The sequence below is a fragment of the Hipposideros armiger genome, unplaced genomic scaffold (genome assembly GCF_001890085.2).
Source record: "Hipposideros armiger isolate ML-2016 unplaced genomic scaffold, ASM189008v1 scaffold_309, whole genome shotgun sequence".
NCBI lineage: Eukaryota > Metazoa > Chordata > Mammalia > Chiroptera > Hipposideridae > Hipposideros > Hipposideros armiger.
In genome coordinates, this window is record NW_017731659.1 from 1,510,393 (window position 1) to 1,528,247 (window position 17,855).

Genomic DNA, 17,855 nt, shown 5'->3' on the forward strand with positions numbered 1-17,855 from the left:
GGCTCTTTAAACTTTCAATTCACATTTATCAGAGCCAGAAAATTTCTATGGCAGCCCTAATAAAAACTTTTATGTCTTACAGCCACCGAGCTCACCTTGTTAACATCAGATTTAACTGTGCCAGTTGGAGAATTACAATGTAAGTTGCATTTCACAGACTCACCATATTTCATGTATGAAAGTGAAAGCGCTGAATGAGGAAGATGGAGACCCTGAGACTTGGGCTATCGGTGTGGACCCAGCAACTGTTAGATGCTTTCGTTAACAGCCAATTTTACTTACACACACACACACACACTCTCTCTCTCTCTCTCTCTCTCTCTCTCTCTCTCTCTCTCTCTCTCTCTCACTACAAACAGCAATTATTTATTTTGTTGGTTTTTGGTTTCTGACTGATTTGTTTGCTCTGTCTCCTCCAAGAGCATATAAATTCCATGAGAGCGAGGACTGCATCTATCTCGTTCACCACTGTAAGCTTACTGCCTAGCACAGTGCCCGGTACACAGGCTTTCCACGAAGATGTGCTGAACGCATAAACAGAGTTAGCCTGTCTTTATTAACACTCAATTCTGCTCCTTTCTTGACCTGGCATAGATATGTTCATAAAAACATTTTCCTCCCAAAGAGATGATTTACATCTGAATTGAAAACTTCCACAAACTTATAAATCTCTGTATTTCTTCAGCTTGGAACAGATGACCTGATATGCTGCTATCACCTCTTCCATTAAATTTATATTATTCCCAGAAAAATATTTTTCAAAATTTTTCAACAAGGGGAAAAAAAGAAAAAACCTTTCTTCATAATAAAGGCCAATTCAGTGCCTTCACCATCTGTTCCATCGCGGAAATGTTTGAACAGGAGCCTGTCTTACCCCAAACCACATTTCTGCCCACAGTCACACGTCACCTCATATCATAAGTTAACCAAATTCTCAAATATCATTAAAGTATTATCTTCTGACTCATGAAGTAACTTTTGTACTGGCTGGAGCACTTGCTGAAAGAGTGTCGTGAGGTAGCTTTTCTTGTTTCTGTACCAGGCAGATGGTGTATTCATTCATATCATAGCATTTCAAAATACAGCATCCCATTAATCAAAAGCTTCTATTTCTGCATATGAACCTTTACTTCTGGCAACTGTTAGATGCTTTCGTTAACAGCCAATTTTACACACACACACACACACACACACACACACACACACACACACACAGCGCATTTTTTATCGGGCTAAGAGTTATTATACACAAGACTACAAGTAACTAAGAAAGAAACAGAACTAAGATCCAGGCAGAATGCTAAGTTCAACTGCTGTCTAAGTAACTGCACCTCGCTCATTAGTGTCACAGCTTAATTCAAATTCACACCTCAGCAAACTGCAAAATACTGTATGTCTTGGACCTTCAGGGTTGCATTTACATAGTTGAAACCTTGAAAGTTAAAATCCTTAAATGCCTAAGACTTATATACACCACATGCTCACCTTTGTAAAGTTCTGTGCTTGCAGCAGCAGGGTTACAAAATAAAAATATTTAACACACTTAATATTAGGAATCTATAAAGATCTGTTTTTCACCTAAAGATAAAATGCATCTATGTGTCATCTGCCCAGTAGAATCAGCAATGGTCTTGAAAGAAATAATAACAAAAATATAATATACTTCACAAGGATGTTTGAAGGATCAAAGGAAATAAGACATGTGAGAGAATAAATAAATAATAAAGCATTATATAAGTGTTAGTAGTAGAGGGTAATGCAAATAATAAAATACAGCACATTGTACACCTTAAACTTACATAATTTTATATGTCAATTATATCTCAATAAAGCTGGGAAAAATAATAATAAAAACCAGTAGAAATCCTCTCTTATCTGAATTAGGGCAGTTTGTTAGTTGGCTATTTAGAGGAGTCTGTTAAAGCAAGGAATCTTAGAAAATGATAAATGCACATTAGAACCATTTGCTTTAATTTAAACCATGTATAATTCATTCACCAATCCTCTGCTTAGGGCCAAGGCCTTATGGTTGCATTCAGATCTGCTGACTGGAATCCCCGTCTTTCTTGCATAAACCACACCCATAATGCATCATGTATGATTGCAGTTCCAGTTCTTGTAAAATTCAGCAAGAACTTCTATACATATAGAATAATCAGAGAGCAATTTTCTTATTTTTAATAATTTTTTCCAATATTTTACACTTGTTTTGTTCACCCCTAATTTGACAACCAATTTCTGAAAGAACTTGCTTTTCTCACTTTTTTTCAGAGCACTCTGCTTAGTTTTTGTAGAAACAATTCTTTTTACACCAATATTGCATCGGTTTACAGAATATTTAATAACAAATGCATCCAACATAAGTGAGTTTGGGAACACACACAACTGGTTCTTAATAAGTAAACAATTTATGTGCATGAAAGTGTACAAAGTATCAAACTGGGAAGCCGACCAGCCACAAAGAGCAAACTGAGAACACCAGGCAGTTTGTTTTACCAAGGAAATGGACAGCACTGGTGCTTGTCCATCTGGTTGGTTCACTAGATGTCAGTTAAGAGTCTTGGCAATATTATAATTTAGGTCTCAAGCACAACTGACTAAGAAGAAAGTTCAAAACACTTTCCCAGTCGCATACATATACGCTACCTTTTGTATTTTTCCTCAATCATATAAGATATACACTTTAGAGACAATGAAGTTAGAGGAAAAAAAACACACCAGATGTGTCAGTTGCACAGACTGGTCTTCCTTTTCCTTAAGTTCAGTGGAATCTCACTGAACAGTAACAATAGCAATAGCTAAGAACATCTGCACAGCTTCCAAAGAATGTTTACATATTGTTTGAGTTTTACACAGTGAGCCAGTTATGAGATGTCTCTCATAACATGACATCAATGTGTAAAAGTGTTAGAATCTTTCAATCGCTAGAGTCACTGGATATGCTGTGTCTTGAATACAGCCCCTGACTAGGGCCAGGGTTTAGATGTGCTGCATTGAAAGCTGTGTGTAATTATCAAAACAGGAGGGCTTGAGTTCTTTAGCCAGTTGAATCAGATTTACTTTTGTTAAGTGATGCTTTTTTCATCTGTTATCTGGATGGATTTTGTATTCATTATATTCTGGTCTGTAATTTGTACAAATTTACCATCTGTTGTCATTAAAAAGTGTTTTTAATGCCACTTTGATGTGTCCTAATTTAATTAATACTAACTTGATTAAACTCCTCGTTAAAAACAAAAAAAAGAACACGCAAGAATATTGAAATGAAGCAATAGAAAAGGTTTAAGTAGAACATGATAAAATAATCAGAGGATTTGACTCCTGACAACGGAAATGAAATGAGTCAGTAAAAGACATTTTAGGCAAATTACAAGAGCCCTATATAATTATATAATTTGAAAAAATTGATGATCCTGCTTTAAAACATCCCGTTAACAGCATGAAAAAGCAGCTTTCTGAACCATAAATATGTCAGTGCTAGATATCTGCTTGAAAACATTCCACTCAGGTTAGCTGTATTGCTTTTGTAATCGTGAGAGGAAGGGGAAGGGAGGGGAGGGGGACATGAGAACTTACTTATTTCACTGGAAACCTGGTTCAGCTTATCCTGTGACCTGCTGATAAGGACAACTTTCATCCCACACTTGGCTAGCTGAAACAATAAAAGAGACACCAAACAGTTAAATCACACCTGTGCATTTCATTGGGAAACAGAAGTTAGATATAGCCTCATTTTAAGAAAACCTGCCCATATGATAATCCAAATTAAAAAAGAAATAAACCCAAGTGTAATAAATGGGCGATCCAAAAGGAAGAATGTACAAAAGGATTCCCCAAAGGGTTCTAAATCAAGCTAGTATACAAATATCAGAGGGTTTTAGAAGAAGGAAGACTGTTACTTTTCATTTTGTACCCGTCTATACTGTTTGAGTTTTTAAAATCATAATTATCTATTACTTCTATAATTTCAAAATTAACTTTAAAAGTCTTGTTCAGACTGCATACACAAAGACCAGAGGACTGGCAAAAAAAACTATATTTGAAATGTTAGGAATGGTTAAAAATAGAGTCAATTTTAAAATTTTTATTTAAGCATTATACTTTATAGACAACAAAGGCAAACAGCAAACTACGATAGTTAATTGGATAAATTAATAAAGAATTTCCTGAGGAGCAAGTACCTTCTATGTACATACCTAGGCACTGTGTAAGTGCTGCACAGAACAAGTAAGATTTACAGGAATGTGGTTTCTACCCCCCGAGACACATAAATATGGGGGCAGAGGAAAAAATACTGATATACACGAGCCTTTTTAGTGAACTATTCCAGACAGTATATAAATGGGCAATAAATTAGCTGCTATGAACTATAAGTGATTTAGTAAACCATATTCCAGTCTTAAATCCTAAAGTCGGTTTTTATTAAGTAATAAGTGGTACTACAAATGAGAACATATAGAACACTTTTTAAATAAAAATAACAAAGGTTGGTAATAATTTGCTAAATTAATCTGCAATTAAAACCACTAAGGAACCCATGAATCCATACAGATATATATATTTTTTTAATTAACAGAGGAGGAGGGACAAGTAAAAGCTCTTCTTCATAGAAAAAAAGCAATCTAATGCAAGAGGAAAGAAAAGATATCATTAGGAAAACCATCATTTTTAGACCGCCATGGTAATATATATATTTTTTTTTAACTGGGAAGATATATATTTTTTTTTAAGATTTTTAGTGGGGAATTGGGGGAGGGGAACAGTGCTGGGGGAGGGGAACAGACAAGTTGCTGTCCTTTTGTCCTTCAGTCTAGTTGTGGAGGACGTCGCTTCACTGGCCCATGTTGGTATTATCATTGCATTCTTCTGTGAGGCAGATCAGTCACCGGCCAATGGACAGCCGCTCACGGCAGCTCTTGGCAGCTCACACCGGCTGCCCGGTGCTCATGCTGGCTGCCAGCCACTCACGGTAGCTTTATGGCAGCCCACTGCAGCACCACTGCAGCCTACGCCACGGCAAGCGACTCACGGCGGCCCAGCTCCAGGTCGAGCTGTTGTTCACCATGTTAGCTGTAGAGGGGGCAGCATCACTGGCCCTCATGTGGGATCTGAACCGGGGCCCTGCTGCTCAGAGCTGGTGTCCCAAGCCAGCTCTTAACCAATGCACCCCTCGGCCAGCCCAGAACTAATTTTTAAGGCAAAAAAAATGTCAATGGATGTTAAAATCATTTGGTGAAAAACTTGGATATTCATAGTCTCAAATATGAATATCAAATCCTCAAAGTGAAATCCCACATATTCCTTATTAATTATGAAGTGGAAAGTACCTTTATAATGGAGAGTTATGGTGGGCGGCATTTTCATAAATGACTTAACATAATCCATAATGGAACAAGTGGACTTCTTGTGCCTCCCGGTAAGATAAATTCAGAGGAATACAATAACACCTGAGTGGCATTCCTGATAAAAAAAACAATGTTTAACCTGAATCTAATCATGAGGAAACAATCAGGCAAATTCAAGTTCAGAAACCTTTTACAGAACAACTGTCCTGGATTTTTCAAAAACACCAGTTATAAAAGGGGAAAAAAAAGTCTAGGGAACAGGGATGTCTTCCAGTCAACAGACATGACACCTAAATGCAATGCATAATCCTTAAAAGAATCTTGGAACAACAAAAAAAAGAGAGAGGGATGGCCGAGTGGTTCAGTTGGTTAAGAGCTTGCTCAAGAGTGAGCTCTGAGTAACAGGGTTGCCGGTTCAATTCCTGATCCCAGCTGAGCTGCCAACATCTGCCAACAGGTGGCAGGATGGCTCAGCTAAAAAAAAAAAGGAGAGCGAGCGAGCGAGAGAGCTATAAAGAGGTTTTGGGGACAATTGGGCAACTTGCAAATAGGGTGTATGTTATATATTAGTATTGTATCAAGTTCAACTTTCCACATGTGACCACAGTATTATGGTTATAAGGGTGTGTTCTAATTCTTAGAAGATTCATGCTGAAATATTTAGGAGTGAATTGTTATGATGTCTGTAACTCACAAACGATCCAATCAAATTATAATTAGAATAATAAAGAAAGTTAAATGTGGCACATGTTAACAATTGGTGAATCTGGTGAAGGGTATATGGGCGTTCATTGTATTTTCCCTGCAACTTTTCTGTAGTTTTCATATTCAAAATTAAAAACTGGGAAAACAAAGGAGGATTTAAAAAAAAAACCCTTTGGGAATGACAAATGAGAGATTTAGTGGATCTGCCAGGATCTTCATCACAATCGGTATCAGAGGCCGGGGTGCTTTCATGGAAGTGGGAGGGAGGGAAGCTTGACGGAGTGCTGCCACGTTCCTGCCTCTTAAGATGGTCTTTAAACTATTCCAGTTTCCTATCATTTGATGACATTACAGAGAACTTGAATCCTCTGCCTGTGTCTGTCACTATATTTCTGTCAATCACAGCCCTTCTTGTGTAAATGACATCATGGACTAGCCTGGAAATGTAACCACTATATAATACTACGTTCACCTTTTGGAAAATAGTTTTCAAAACCATTAACTTTCAAAACCCAGGAGTGTCCACACTTACACACTATAAAATGAAATTACACTAAATTTTTTCACAATTTCAACTTACCAGCATAGAAAATTTTATACTCATTTTGTCCTTATATTTTTTAATACCAAAAAGAAAGGTCTTGAAAATGACCTACCTCTTCTGCATATGATTTTCCAATTCCATCAGTACTACCGGTGACAACTGAGAAAAGAAAAAGAGTAACAGTTTAGTTTAAGAATTACAATGAAGAACTGATCACACATAGTTAGGACCCACAATTAGACACAAGAGGGCCTATGTAATACTTTGACGTAAAAGATGTGGTTCAAATGTAGGACTAAATACCCACCACGATGGCTAAAATTAAAAAGACTACAATACCAAGCGTTGGCAAGGATGTGAAGTAACTGGAACCCTCATACATGGCTGGAGGGTGGCACTGTGTTTCCAAAATGCAACCATTTTGGGAAAACTATGTGGCATTATGTCCAGAATTCAACATATGCCTACCCCTATGACCTAGCAATTCCCAGAAGGTATGAATGTATCATGTCTACCACAAGAATGTCATGGTAGTTTTATGTACCCCTAGTAGATAACATACCCAAATATTAAGCTACAGGAGAATTACTAAGTAAAGTGAAGTAGATTCATACGAGTGGAATACTAAATAGCAATAAAAAAGAACAAACTACTGATATATGTAAAATATAACAAATCTCCCAGGTATCACGTTGAGTGAAAAAAGTCTTACATAAAAGTGTACAAGCTGTTATGATTCCATTTATGAAGATCAAAAAAGGCAAAACTAATCTATGATGATAGAACTCAGAATATTGGTTACCCCCGGGTAAGAGGGTAGTACACTTAGGTACACACTTACTGTACCTGCTAAACCCCAACAAACTAATTTTTTTAAATTATGGGTAGTAAAATAATTGAATAAGATCTATTTCTCCTATGAGAAAGCATATTTCTCTTATAAGCTCAAAAAACTTGGGCAGCAGAAACATTTGAAAATTATAATGGGTCAGGCTACACCACAGTTACCGTATTTGCCGGCGTATAAGACGATTTTTTGGGCCTGAAAAATATGCCTCCAAGTGGGGGGTCGTCTTATACGCCAGGTACACTTCAGATAGACTGCCCATAGTGCTTGCCCCGTGCCATAGTGGCCTCCCGATGCCCGCCCACTTCATTCCACATACCGTTCAGGCATCAGCAGCGCTGCTGGGTGTATGCTCGGCTGTTATGCGATTTTGCTGTTATGCGATTTTACCACACTCGCAAAATCGCACACAGCCGACCATACACCCAGTATGATAGTGCAAAATCGCGAATCGCGATACCATACTGGGTGTATGGTCGGCTGTGTGCGATTTTGCGAGTGTGGTAAATTCGGGTTACCGTATATTTCTTTACATATGCATTGAAGATTCGCGATTTTGCGCTATCATGGTGCCTGTTAGAATGTTGAAGAGCTCGCACTTGCGCACTAGTGAGGTCCCAGGGAGATGCTGATGCAAGGGTGGACCAGACTGCTATAGTGACAGGGCGGGCAAACAGGGAGCAGGGACCAATCAAATCAGGCTTTGTATACAGCCAACAGCCAACCACAATACTGCACCATTGTACAGTACAGCATAGAAAATGTCGACCAGTCAAACCCCTATCATCCCTATCATGGCACCAGCCAAAAGAAAGAAGTATGATGCAAATTTTAAACTGAAAGTTATAAACTTTGCTAAGGAAAATAATAATTGTGCTGCTGCAAGACAATATGGAGTAACAGAAAAGATGGTTCGGGACTGGAAATCAAATGAGAAAGCATTAAAGAGTATGCCAAGGGGTAACTGTGCATTAAGAAGAGGCACCCCACACTGGCCAGAACTCGAAAAACATGTAGCAGACATGGTGGCTCAACATCGCCAAAACGGTTATGTGGTGACACGAAATACAATACGCTTGTTTGCACTTCAGTGGGCCAAATCAAATCTGATATTGTTTTACCTTTTATTTGGTGTGTGGAAGGTGTGCGGAAGAAGGGGTAGTCTTATACGGCGAGTATATAACAAACTCTGTATTTTGAGTGGAAATGTTAGGGGGTCGTCTTATACGCCCAGTCGTCTTATACGCCGGCAAATACGGTATCTTATCGCTGAAAGACTGAAATCATGTTTGTTACAAATTCAGAGCGTGGCTGTCTGCTCCAAACAAAAGGTTAGGGATGCTCCCCAAACTTCTCTGACTATGAGTTTTTCTAAACCATTTGCAGGTTATGGAAAACAAGGGTAAAGTAGGATTTTTCTTGCATTTGTCCGAAAACCACTTCTTTCAAATCATACAAGATGGCCCCTTCCTCTTACTATTCAGAAACACATCAGACACATTCGTATTCTTCCAAGCCATGTCAATCATAATCTCATAGATTTTCATCATGCTTCTGCTTGGGTTTCACCTTTCCAGTTTCAAAAAACTTTTTAGAATGAAAAAAAGACAAACATATCCAAAAATAAAGAGAACAGTGTAACAAATTTCCATGTACCCATGGCGGCTCAGCTTCACCAACCATCAGCCTGAGCTTAATCGTGTTTTATCTATACCCCCACCAGTGTCCCCTCATCTCAGATTAGTTTGAAAGGAATCCCAAACATCCTATCATTTCCTTTGTAAGTATTTCAATGTGTATGCTATTAAAAATAATCACAATACCATTAACACATTCCTAATATGTAAATAATAAATTCTTTGACATCATCTAGTTAGTATAAAAATTTCCCCTAAATGTTTCAAAAAGCTCCGAATAATTTGGTGGAATCTGGATTCAGTAAATTCCATACTTAAAACTGGTGAATGTCTATTAAAGCTCTTTTCATCTATAGGTTCTATCTATCCATCTACCTATATCTATATCTATTTATCCATTTAATCTCCATCTCTCGCTCCTCCCTACCCCTCACCACTCCCTCCATCCCCTCCTTATCTGTTGAAGATACTGGGTCTTACGTTTATACTTTCTCAGCCTGGCATTTGCTGATTCCATTCCCTTGATGTCATTTAACATGTTTTTCTGTCCCCTAGTGGTTGGCTATTGATGTTTGATCAAACACAGGTTTGATTTTTGGTAAGAATACTTCCTAAGTAATACTGCATATTTGCATCAGGAGGCAAATTTCTGGTTATCTTTATTTTTGCTTTATTAGCAGCCATCAGTGATACATTATTTCATTAGAGGTTGCAAAATGGTGGTATTTAAAGTCTATTATTCCATCTTCATTTATCAGCTGGAATATTTCCATAGAGAAATGACACCTTATTAGTTATCTGGTTACAATGATAGAGTTTGCATGGGAACACAAGAAAATGTTTGATTTTTTCTCCTTTATTTACCAGTTTTCAAAATAAATTGGTTCTCTAGCATCTTCCAAAGGTAACCCATTTTGTTTCTTTAATTTTATTGGGGAACAGCCATGATCATTGGTTACAAGTTGCTTTCATGCTACAATGGCACAGTTGACTCTTTTAAGGAAGGAACAGCTCACAGTGGCCCATGCGGGGATCAAACCGGCAACCTTGGTGTTATCAGCACCACGCTCTAACCAACTGAGCTAACAACTCACCCCAGATAACCCATGTTTCTATCGCTGTGGTTTTGTTTATAAGAAACGTTAATCTGTGGATTTAACCATTTGTGGTACAGTCTATCTATATGAAAGCCATGCATCAGAGGAAAGTCCTCCCCACCTTGTGATCAATTCAATTGCACATTTCTGTAACTTTTCATCCCCTGAGTATTTTGGAGACACAGGGACCATAATTTTACACTATGTTCCTGTTACTGATTCACTAATGTTTCACACGTGAAGGATAAATACTTTCAAATGTTTCCAACTCTCTCCTTTTCCTTGTTCCTGTGATAAACTTTTCTGCTCTCTCTCTCCAAGATCCCCAGAACCTTGGCTCCTCTCCACTTCCTTCACGGCCTTGTAGGAGCTCCACCAACTCCCGGTCCAGATCACGTCAAACAAAAGAAACTTTTCTCTCCTCTCAACTCCCACAGCGTTTTATCCGCATTTCTCTTCTGGCACCCACCAACCTCTACTATGAGTTGTATTTCCCCGTGTGTATATGTCTTAATTCTTCTAGCAGATTCCAGGCTCCTTGCCCTGTGACATGCACAAGGTCGGTGGCTCAGTAGTCACTTGCCGAATGCATGAAGGATATTCAGCACTTAGTGGGTCTTACAAATTGCAAAACACACAGCACTTAGACTGTTTTCCCTGAGAACCCGGTTTCTCAAAGTTCTTCACTTTACAAGTACCTTACACTCTCGTAACATATCTGCCAATCATCTATCTATTTACAGAGCCTTTGGTACCTAGATTATTCTGTTTATTGTCTACAGCTGTGGAGCAAGCAAATCCTACATATGGTTACAGAAATAAATCAATGGCAATACCAGATTTCTCAAATTAGGTGCTTAAAAATCCCTTAATAAAAAAGTGCTCAAGAGTTAAACTACAATAAAGTCACTCCATATAACGTATCCAGAATTTGGGGCTAGAATATACATATTTTAAAAGAATACAGATGACTCTGATATGTGTGTGTGTGTGTGTGTGTGTTCTCTGTTACATGGTAGGTAGTATGTTTGCAATAACATACAAAAATAACCTGTTAAACTTCAGTCAATTACAAAAGTTTTACTCAATGCAAAAAATATTTAGATTTGTTTATTTAAGGCGTGGAAGGTCGGGACAAGGACTGTCCAGCTTTTGCTTCTCAAGATATATTCTTTGCTTTAAAGCTACACATCTTCCAACACTAGTAGTAGAGATAACAGCTCATCATTAGATAGAAAAATCCCTTAATCAAGTTCAATAATTTTTTATTTTTATAAAATATAAGTGTGATTCTCACTATTAGTATGATAGCATATTGTCTGGGGAGTCAACTCTTCACCATTAATTTTAGGAAGCTAACCAAAGCACACCATCTTAAATCAAAAGTCTTGGGGTTGAGGGCCGGCCGAGTGGCTCAGTTGGTTAAGAGCTCGCTCAAGAGTTTGAGCTCTGAGCAACAGCGGTTCGAGTCCCGGCCCGAGCTGAGCAGCCACTGAGCTGCCAACAGGTGGCAGGATGGCTCAGCTAAAAAAAAAAAAAAAAGTCTTGGGGTTGCTTCTCAGGTGTTAAGGATCACGACAGTAAAGAGATTACTAATTTTCATTGTTCTTACTGTTAACCATGTGCATGTACTGCCTCTCTAAAAGAGAAGTCTTTTCCTTCTTTTGATGGACTCATCTGTTCCAGTTTCCGAAAAATCATTGTAGCATTGCTCAAATCAGTATTTCCCAAAGTCACTTAATATTTTCTTAAAATGGATTTTTAAATAAAATTTAACTGAATACAATTAGAGTAAAACCTTGGACTGTGAATAACGTAGTTTGTGAGTGTTCTGCATGACGAGCAAACATTTCTAATACATTTTAACATGGTAAACGAGCGATGTCTTGCAATACGAGTAGTTTGTTTCCAGAATGAATTATACTCGCAAACCAAGGTATTACTGTGCTTGATTACTACTTACTTATTTGATTATAAGTAAAAAACCACCTAGTTTCAATTAATATAAATACAGTATTAGTGTAAAATGTGTGTGTGTGTGTGTGTGTGTGTATATATATATATATATATATATATGGATATATATTAACATTTTTAAATATTCATCAATGCAGTACCTAAAATCATCTTTTGGTTTGTCCTTTGGGAATCACTGATCTAAGCACTATCACCCTGATATACCTACCACCTTGCAATGAAAACCAAATGCAATAAAGACCGGCTCCCAAATCATCCAAATTAGAAGTATTGCCTGTTTTTTGTGATTTCTTAAAATGAAAAAATTAAGCTCTCATAGCCACACTGATGTTAAACGCAATGTACAAAAACAAGCTTAGGGACCCACCCATCCTTCAAATGTTCCGTGTGTGCACATCTGGGCCAGAGCCTACTAACGGTCTTCCTCGATATCCATTCTTCCCCTCCGTCCTGCAGCAATCATGGCCTGGAAAACAGACTCTGTTTTCCAACCTCCCTAGCAGCTGGGTGTGGCCATGTGATTAAGTTCTAGAAATAAGATGCAAGCAGTGTTGTAAGGGACTCTGAGAAAGACTGCTTAAAGGGAGTTGACTCAGCAAGGAGAGGCTCCTGTTCGCTCTTCACCGAGCCAATTCAAAAGTGGCGGCTGTAGCCCTAGCAGTCTTGAACCATGAAGTAACTCATCTTGAGGGTAGATGCCATGGGCTGAGATGAAGGATCACACTCACAGGAATCAGGGTTCCTGATGACTCCATGGAATTACCACGCCACTTTTTTTTTTAAACCAATTATTTCTTTTTTTACTGCTTACCACAGTGAATCAGAAATATACGAAAAGTTTATTGTTTAAACTGGGTGAAAAAAAAAACAAAACCTCTATGTTGTTAAAGTCACTATTATAGGCCCAGAAAAGTGAGAGTAAGCTGTCGGTAAATTATTAAAACAAAATAGTATTTAAATCATAAGAATATTGGCTTCAGGTATTTCGCTGATATTATCCAATTAAGTCTCACAGCATCTATCACCCCAATCTAAGCTATCATCTCAACATATAAGGATTTGTGCAGTGAAACTTTTGGTCCCGCCTCACTCAATTCATGCTATACATAGTTAAGAACTATCTTTCTCAAACACCATTTCTATCATCTTATTCCCCTGTCAGGAGTGATGTTGTTTTCCTATTGCCAATTATAAAAACCTTGAAACATGAATCCATTCACTTCTCCCCATTGCCCCTACGTGGGGCTCCCATCATTCATCTCCCACAAGAACAACCGCAACTGCTTCTACCTCATTCACCTGCCCCCGTTCCTATTCCTCTCCAATTCATTCTCCACACTGTCGCCAAGGAGCTACTCCAAATGGCACATCTGACATCACTTCCCTGCCAAAATAAAACCTGTCAATGGCTTCCCACTGCCCTTATTCTTTACAAGGCCTTCCATGAGCTGACCTGAACGCCTGTCACTTTCCTCCTACCACTCACTGCCCTGGGCAAGCTGAAATTTTTCCAGTTCCTCCAAGGTAACATGGTCTCTCTTCACAGATGCTTTTCCCACTGCTCTCACTTTTACTTCAACCAGCGTCTCCCTCCCATCCTTCAGGACTTCACTTGAATATGTCCTCTCCCATTAAGCATTTCTTGACCTCTAGAATAACAGGATGTCACAGCGATCTGCCCCCACTGTACTCTGTAATTCCTCTTCATGACATTCATCATATGGAGTTCCATAAAGGTCTGTCTGGGCCACCACTGTTGACCTTAAAACAGCCAGTTATTTCACCAGCAAAAATGGGGTTACTCAAGAATAGCAGAGAATTGCAATTTGGGACAATAATGCTATATAGCAAAAACTATAGGCAAGTCCAGCAAACACAGAAAAGGAATTTTACTTTACAGAGAAAAAGGAGGGATTTGGGAGGGGGTGTTTTAAATGAAAGTCCATTGGAGAAAAGTGCTAGTTCAGGGTGGTGATGCTTCTCATTGGCTGCATTGTGAGGGTTTCCATCGGCTGGGCTTGTTGCTGGGCAAGGGGAAAATCTCCCTTCCACCTACTGGAGTAGTAGAGACATATCTTACTGGGATTGCAAGGTACCCTCTCTTCCTTTTCGGTCTGTAATTGATGCTTCTTCCTGTTAACAGTGGAGTAGTAGTGCCTGAGAACTCCCCATTCGAGCCTCCTGACTCCATTTAAAATGAGATTTCCTTTACGCATTTTCACACCACAGATTAACTGCTACCTGGCAAAAAGTGGCTGATTAATGAGGTTTTGCTGGATGAACGAGTGAATGAATAAAAGGAGGTTATGAATGGAAAGCTAGCCCTTAGACACAACCCAATGCTTTATCCACAATATTTTTGGAAATAATGCCAATCGCCTACTGTACACAAACCTCATATACACTCTAGCCCCTCTCAACATCAAGAATTAGTGATCTAAAATAAAATTTAAGAAATTTAACAGAGAAGTTTAACTTTGTCCTGTAGATAATACATTTTCAAAGAATCCTAAGGCTATTTTTTCTTTTATCATATTTAATATGCCATGTTTTTATTTTTTTTGTTGTTAATTACCTGTTTTATTTTTTTTTTCAATTACAGTTGACATTCATTATTATATTAGTTTCAGGTATACAGCACAGTGGTTAGACATTAATATAATTTACAAAGTGATCCCCCCAATGAGTCTAGCACCCAGCTGGCACTATACATAGTTATTAAAATATCATTGACTATATTCCCTATGTTGTACTTTACATCCCTGTGACTGTTTGATAACTACCAACTTGTACTTTTTAACCCCTTCACGTTTTTCACCCAGCTCCCCAATCCCTATCCCCTCTGGCAACCATCATTTTGTTCTCTGTATCTATGAGTCTGTTTCTGTTTTGTTCATTCGTTTGTTAAGATTCCACATATAAGTGAGATCATGTGGCATGTCTTTCTGTCTGACTTATTTCACTTAGCATAATACCATCTAGGTCCATCCATGTTGTCACAAATGGTAAAATTTCATTCTTTTCTGTGACCGAGTAATATTCCATTACATACATATATGTAATTTATGTAGTTTATCCAGTTGAAAAAAGAGGTGATTTTCAACGCTAGAGAGAACTACTGCACTCACAATGCGCTAAGGTGAATATGAAGTGAACAAATCCAAAGCAGGATTAGGGGAAGGAGAGGTGAACCATTTTGGTTTAGCAAAGCATGCCAAATTACCAAAATGATGGTAGTTCACTGTTCTTATCATTAAGATTTGATTCTTCAATGAACACTGGGTATTCTCAGATTCCATTTTGTTATGTAGTGAGTTAAGGTAGTTTTCAACAATACACTGAAAAAAAAAAAAAGCTGCAGGTATCACCCATAACCCAAAAGCCTCTTGTATTACCCACTATCCTTGGGTTGTGGGAGTCCATGTGATGGCCAGGGCAGAACTGAGGTAGAAGAAAGAAGAAGGGTTGGGGGGGAGGTAACAAAAAAGGCTTATGTCTTCATATATAAATATAACACCAGAAACCAAATTTGTAAGCCTTTGAGAAGATGGAAACTGACAACTATAAAGAATATCCCAGCTTGGCATCCAGAAGTGTCTAGCTTGTTACAGATTACATAAAATACTGGCAACTGACCAGGGCTCAGCTTCCAGATTTTATACAGTCAACAAAAATACTTTAGCTTCTGTTGGTTAAAAATATTCTACCTCTTTCTGTCCTCAACTTGCTAGGAACAGATATTTTTAGTAAGTACCCAATCAACCTTATCAAAATCAAACATCAAAAATAGACTAGAGGAACACTGGAAGCAAACACGCTATTTTTAGCTCTTCTGTCTATTCCCTGCCACTACCCACCAAATTCTGACTGCAGAGCCCATGCATAAGAGCTTAGTTATTCCAGGAGGGTTCTTTCTTGTGGCCCCTTTTTCTTTTCCCGCTGAACACCTGAATGCAGAAAACACTCGATTGATTAAAGATTAATACTGCCGCAAACCATGACAGCTGCCTTTCCTCTGAGGGCTTCTGGGGGGTGGGGAGAATAAAAAATGACAGAGAGCTTGCATCAGTATTCCTCTTGGGGATCTATTACATGGAAAGAAAATTGCTATTTCAATTCGTTTTTGTTGCTAAAAATAGCAGCCTCAATTGATTCAAGCAAACAGGGAACAGGCTTAGCGGTGCTGAATTTAGAAACCACTGAAGTCCCAAAGAGCAAATGCTAACGTAGTCTAACACATGCCAGCTCATATTTAACAAAGAACAAAGAGAAGCATGCAGGCTGCACATTAATAACACAGCAGCAACTTCCTGCATTTTTATTCAAGAGAAGCGGCGAAAGTGATGCAAACATGCAAAGATAACTATAACCCATTCTCCTAATCATACTTTAATAAAAATAATGTTACAGAGGGAAAAAGTCAGATTATGCATAAACCCAGATATCGTGGGCATGTCCCACAACCTCATGGTTTGGAAAAGTACATGTATTTTTTCAAGTCTAGTATATTACAATAGAAAGAAAACGTCAACTTGATAAATGTACTGTCCCAACAGAGGCCCCTTCTCCCACTCAGCCCTCTCAGGTCCCCCACTGTTCCATCAGCCCTCTCTCTCAGCCTTGCCTTCTCTTCTCTTGACCCAACCAAATACTGCAGACAGTTATAGTAAGCCACTTAAAAAAACAAACAGGAAAAAACAATAATAACATTCAAAAACAACCTATAGGTTCAGAACAAATAAAAGGAAGAAACTGAACAGCAGGATCGGCTGAAGGCAGCTAATAAAACCATGGCAAGGACTTGTAATGCCTTCTGGTGGCACCAAAACCCAAAAATATCTTCTGCCTGATTTTTTTCACTTTACTTGGTTAACTGACAACCTTTCCTGATGATGATTCATTTCAGTGAATGCCACATCCTCTTTAAACATGCAAACCCTGGTATAAGAATTAAAAACCTATCCATCCTGTGCCTCAGTGTGATTTAGTGGATTCAAACTGCTATGTGGCTTCCTTTGGGGATACCCAAAACGTGAAGGTAACATAGAAGGGCTTCCTGAGAGCATAAATTCTGGCTGGGTTGTTTGAGAATTAAATGGGACAATGTATATAAATAATGTACTTAGCATGGGACTTGGCACATACTAAATGCAAAATAAATGTTAGCAACATAAAGTAGAAGGGGTATAGAAAGGAAAATTTTAAAGGTAAGGGTAGATATGACACCAAAACTACAAGCAACAAAAGAAAAAAATGGATAATTTGAAATTCACCAAAACTAAAACTTTTTGTACACCAAAGGGCAATATCATGAAAGTGAAAAGAAAAAACAAAGAAATGGGAGAAAAATTTGAAAATCCTATCTCTAATAAGGGTCCAGCATCCAGAATATATGAACTCCTACAACTCAACAACAAAAAGAACTCAATATTAAAATGGGCAAAGACTCGCATAGATATTCATCCAAATAAGATATACAAATGGCCAACAGGCACATGAAAAAATGTTCAACATCATTAGGGAAATGCAAATCAAAACTACAATGACAAACCAGTTTGGTCATAATTTTAAATAATGAAAATGAGGGCCGGCCAAGTGGCACGATGGTTAAGAGCTGGCTTGGGATGCCAGAGGGCCCCGGTTCAGATCCCACATATGAGGGCCAGTGACACTGCCCTCTGCAGCTAAGATGCTGAACAACAG

The 17,855-nt window shown here is 38.3% G+C and overlaps 1 protein-coding gene across 1 annotated transcript in view; it reads right to left on the minus strand.

The window, feature by feature from the left end:
• HSD17B12 (hydroxysteroid 17-beta dehydrogenase 12) overlaps positions 1-17,855 on the minus strand; it is a 142,871-nt gene that overhangs the window by 82,705 nt on the left and 42,311 nt on the right. Inside the window, exons 2-3 of the mRNA XM_019659974.1 lie at positions 6,707-6,753; positions 3,577-3,652 (exon numbers count right to left, since the gene is read on the minus strand). Of these exons, the coding sequence (XP_019515519.1) occupies positions 3,577-3,652; positions 6,707-6,753 (123 nt within the window). The remainder of the gene's footprint in view (positions 1-3,576; positions 3,653-6,706; positions 6,754-17,855) is intronic.